Raw genomic sequence first — 5,000 nt, 5'->3', positions numbered from 1 at the left:
TGGTCTGACCTGTCCTCTCTACTGGTCTGACCTGTCCTCTCTCTACTGGTCTAACCTGTCCTCTCTCTACTGGTCTAACCTGTCCCCCAGGTTGCCGTGGCGTGACGGACGCGTGTCTGTCCTCCCTGAGACGCCTGGCCAGCCTGAGACTGCTGGACCTGAGGGACTGCCCCGGCGTCAGCATGGCCGCCTGCAACGCCTTCATCTCCGACCTGGCCCACAGCGCCCCCTACTGCATGACCCAGGACAAGCTCATCCAGAGGATCTCCTAGGAGGCAGAGAGAGAGAGAGACTCCCTCCTAACCCCCCCAGGGAGAAGACTCTTCAGGGAGGGGGCTGGCCGGGAGAGACCAGCTAGACCGAGGGGGGGGGGGATCTGAGGAACCCCCTTGTTCTTCTTCTGGAAAGGAGAGCAGAGGTGCTCCCAGCTCCCAGAGACACTCACACTCTGGAGGGAGGAGGGTGAGGCTGGATGAACACATGAAGAGAGAGGCTGTCCCCCCCCCCCCCACACACACACACACACACACGCAAACCATGGAACTGCTTGTTGACCTCAGTCCCAGCCTGTGTGTCTAGCAGAAGTGTGTGTGGTGGAGTGTGCATCTAGTGTGTGTGTGTGTGTGCGTGTCTCTTATAGTTAATCTGGAAGAGCTGCACCAGTCCCCCCCTCTGAGCCAATCACAGCTCCGGTTTGGAGGGGAGACTCTCCTGGTATTCATCCAGAATGTTCTGCTGCTTTTCCAGCGGAGGGGAGGAGGGAGATGTCATCATCGAGCGCCAGAGGAAGATCCGACTTTCCAAAACGTTCCAGCTCAGATTTTCACTGCTCTCCCTTCTCTCCTTCCCGACTCTGTCCCTCCCTACCCCCCTTCTCTCTCTCCCTCTCTTTCTCTCTCCTCCTCCCCCCCTCTCTGTGTCCCTACCTCCCCTCTCTCTCTCTCCCCCCCCCTCCCCCTACCTCCTCTCTCTCTCTCCCCCCCCCTCCCCCTACCTCCTCTCTCTCTCCTCCCCGTCCCTAGTGAGCAGGGGAGATCAGTACTGTATCATCTCTCTCTCCCCCCAGTTTCACTCAGTTTAGTTTCACTCAGTTTGTTATATAACATGAGTTTTCTCCCTTTGCCCTTTGTTAGCGTATCTTCCTGAACAATGTGTGTGTTTGACAGTATGCGTGTGTGTGTGGAAGCCTGTGTGTGTGTTCAGGGTTGGATACTGCTGGGTGGGGGATGAGGGGGAGTGTGTGTGGGTGAATGGTTTCTCTAGCCTTTATACAGGGTTGTGAGTTTGTAGCTTCACAATCATTTGATTTAATTGATTTCTGAAAAAAAAAGTTTTGCAAATAGTTTTTTTGTTCGTTTTCGTTCAAATTGTACATGTTTTTTGTTTTTGTTTTTTACAAGAAAAGACAAATGTTAACTGAATTAAAAAAAAAACTAAAATGGAAAAGTATGACTCATCATTGTCAACAACTAGTATCCTTTCAAACACATCCTCTTAAAGGTGTTGATGACGGCTGAACACACTAGGACATATTCTGTTACAGATAAGTTATAAAACAAGTCTTTAATGGCATCCATTCATTCAGTAGTGTTCAAAACCTGTGGAAAGTTGTTCCCCACTCACTACCTCTAGTAGCCAACAGCCACTCAACACCTTCCTGAGCAAGCAAACCAAATATAGTAGATTATATACCAACAACCAAACTAAATACTGTAGATGTATATACAAGAGCTGCTCTCTTCACAAAGGAGGTACACGCTAGAAATGAACTATAAAATACCTTCAACAGGCTGAAATCAGGCTAGTTTAGTTGACGTGTCATATCCTGTGTAGAAGTACCCAGGGTGCACTTCAACTGTCCAAGTCCTCTCTCCATGCTTATTGGAGTAGAGGATCCCAGGTTGGGCTGCGTTCACACAGCAGGTTCAGTCAAAGCGTTTGCGCGGTGTTGTCATATTAGTCTGGAGCAGCGCGCCCCAAGCCAGGCGTCCTGCGTTTGATCAGCACCCCAAAAGTTGACAATATTGTAACTTTTGTGTGCGGAGCGCGGAGGAAGCACCTATGATTGATGTGTTCTTTCTGTTGCTTGGCAACGAATGGCGTCGGCCAGGGACGATGCGTCTGGCGTTTTTAGCAGCTTGCAAAATGTGCCGTGTGAACGCAGCCCAAGGACTCGAGGAGCGAAGGTTCTGGAGTGTTCCAGAGCGGGGTTGAGGGTTCTAGAGAGGGTTGAGGATGGTTCGGAAGGAGAACGGGTTGAGCTTGTAGCCGGTTCCACTGTAGAACTTGTTCTGGAACTCCACCCTGAGAAAACAGAGGAGAGAGAAGAACAGAGCTTCAGATCCCCTCACCTGATTCAGTCATATCTGTGTGTGTGTGTGTTCAGATCCCCTCACCTGATTCAGTCATAACTGTGTGTGTGTGTGTTCAGATCCCCTCACCTGATTCAGTCATATCTGTGTGTGTGTGTTCAGATCCCCTCACCTGATTCAGTCATATCTGTGTGTGTGTGTGTTCAGATCCCCTCACCTGATTCAGTCATATCTGTGTGTGTGTGTGTTCAGATCCCCTCACCTGATTCAGTCATATCTGTGTGTGTGTGTGTGTTCAGATCCCCTCACCTGATTCAGTCATATCTGTGTGTGTGTGTTCAGATCACCTCACACCTGATTGCCATATCTGTGTGTTTGTGTGTTGGACATGAATCTGACAGCAGCAGTGTGTGCATGTGTGTTTGGACTCGATGTGTGTCTCCTATACTGACTGTATATGTGTGTGCGTGTGTGCGAGCGAGCGTGAGCTCACCAGTGCAGTCTGAGCGCGTGCAGGAAGGCGGACAGCCCCTCCATGACCAGCAGGATGGAGACGGTCAGCGTTGCGAAGCAACAGAAGAGCACGGCTACGACCAGAGACGCCCCGTAGCCCTGCCACCACAGAGAGACGCGCAGGACCATCACCCACAGCACCTCCGACAGCTCTGCACACACACGCACGCGCACACACACACGCACACACACACACGCGCACACCTTTGTGACCCACGTCATTAAGTAACCTCTCCTGAATACCATCAGAGCTAGGGTAGGGATGCAGACTACTTGTGTTTCGTATTTGGCAGCCTAGGACAAACACACAGGTTGGTTGTAATGGTTCCGGTGACTGGGTCAGAAAGAGGGCTAGACGCCTCACTAAGTCCTGCTCTGTCTCTGCTGGTCAGACGCCATATATGGGGGAGACGCTGCTACTTGTACCCTTAAAGATGTGTGAAAAAGAAGGTTTTGCCTCTGGTCTGTGAGTTGTGATTGTAGACTGACTGGCTGACTGACTGGCTGACTGGTTGACTGACTGACTGACTGACTGACTGACTGACTGACTGACTGACTGACTGACTGACTGACTGGCTGACTGACTGACTGACTGGCTGACTGACTGACTGACTGACTGGCTGACTGACTGACCGCACCGTTAGCATGTGTCCTTGTATGTAATGTTCTCTACGTGGACATGGGTCAATTGTTAAAATGTGTGTATGTGCGTGCATGTATGTGTATGTCATTTAGCAGACGCTTTGTGTCTGTGCGTGTGTGTGTGTGTGTGTGTGTGAGAGAGAGAGAGAGAGAGACTCACGTGCGTGCGCCAGGCTGAGGGCCCAGAGTCGGAGGTAGGAGGCGGTGTTGGAGACGCAGCCCAGGCAGAACTCCAGGGTGTGGATGGCCTGCTGCAGCAGCATCTCCCCACAGTCAAACTCCTGAGAACACACACACCTCAACACCACTACACACACCTGAACACCACTACACACACCTGAACACCACTACACACACCTGAACACCACTACACACACCTCAACACCACTACACACACCTCAACACCACTACACACACCTCAACACCACTACACACACCTCAACACCACTACACACACCTGAACACCACTACACACACCTGAACACCACTACACACACCTCAACACCACTACACACACCTGAACACCACTACACACACCTCAACACCACGCTACACACAGGCAGATGCTCACAGCTGAACACCTCAGTATCCACTGACAGAGATGCAGAGACACGTCATCTAAAGGCTCAGTTCTTACTGGATAGGAAGTACAACTTATTTTCTTTATTCGTTCATCCCTCCCCCTCCCTCCATCTTCTCCTCAATCCCTCCCTCCTCCTCCTCCCTCCCTCCATCTCCTCCCTCCCTCCCTCCCTCCTCCCTCCTTCCCTCCCTCCTCCTCCCTCCTACCTCCTCCTCCTCCTCTCCTCTCCCTCCTTCTTCCAGACCTCCCAGGTCTTCTTGCAGCGTGTTGATGGATCTGGAGTCAGTCAGCAGGGGGCGCCCATCTCCCTGAGACACACAAACGCCAAGAAAAACCTACTGACACTGCAGACATGTGGGAGCAATTACATTCAGAGGCTGAAATGACTCACACACATACAATGCACACGCACATACACACACACGCACACACACACTCGGTCCTTAATCATTCACATATGCTCCTCAAAGACTTCCAACGTGCTTTTAAGAACTTTCAAACCTCCTTCTGCTATCCTCTCTCTCTCTCTCTCTCACTCACACACACACACACACACACACCCTCTTCTCTCTCACACACACACACACACACACACCCTCTCTCCTCTCTCTATCACACACAAACACCCTTTCCTCTCTCTCTCTCTCTCTCTCTCTATCACACACACACACCCTCTCCTCTCCCTATCACACACACACACACACCCTTTCCTCTCTCTATCACACACACACCCTCTCCTATCTCTCACACAGTCTCTCCTCACTCTCTCTCTCTCTCTCACACACACACACACACACACGCGCACACACGCGCCCTCACCGCGCGGCGGTTGGCCCTTCTCCTGTGGAGGTAGTAGAGGTAGAGAGGTTTCCCTAGCAACAGGACTGGAACTGAGGCCAGGGCCAGAACCAGCAGAACCCTCTGGACCAGCAGCTGGGGGGGAGGAGGGG

General features: G+C 51.7%; 2 protein-coding genes across 2 annotated transcripts in view; one reads left to right on the top strand and one right to left on the bottom strand.

Annotated features, from left to right (window-relative positions):
- The window catches only part of kdm2aa (lysine (K)-specific demethylase 2Aa), a 30,019-nt gene extending 28,764 nt beyond the window's left edge, over positions 1 to 1,255 (top strand). The window contains 1 exon segment of the mRNA XM_084454731.1: positions 91 to 1,255. Within this exon segment, the coding sequence (XP_084310857.1) occupies positions 91 to 272 (182 nt within the window). The 3' untranslated portion in view covers positions 273 to 1,255.
- Positions 1,256 to 2,086: 831 nt separating this feature from the next.
- LOC311322356 (V-type proton ATPase 116 kDa subunit a 3-like) overlaps positions 2,087 to 5,000 on the bottom strand; it is a gene marked incomplete at its 5' end in the record, with an annotated part of 20,650 nt that continues 17,736 nt past the window's right edge. Inside the window, 5 exons of the mRNA XM_084454423.1 lie at positions 2,087 to 2,304; positions 2,806 to 2,977; positions 3,628 to 3,748; positions 4,257 to 4,358; positions 4,870 to 4,983. Of these exons, the coding sequence (XP_084310549.1) occupies positions 2,220 to 2,304; positions 2,806 to 2,977; positions 3,628 to 3,748; positions 4,257 to 4,358; positions 4,870 to 4,983 (594 nt within the window). The 3' untranslated portion in view covers positions 2,087 to 2,219. The remainder of the gene's footprint in view (positions 2,305 to 2,805; positions 2,978 to 3,627; positions 3,749 to 4,256; positions 4,359 to 4,869; positions 4,984 to 5,000) is intronic.

The sequence above is a fragment of the Borostomias antarcticus genome (assembly GCF_949987555.1).
Source record: "Borostomias antarcticus genome assembly, chromosome: 20".
NCBI lineage: Eukaryota > Metazoa > Chordata > Actinopteri > Stomiiformes > Stomiidae > Borostomias > Borostomias antarcticus.
The sequence above is the reverse complement of the archived record's forward strand: the minus strand, read 5'-3'. Positions and strand labels throughout refer to the sequence as shown.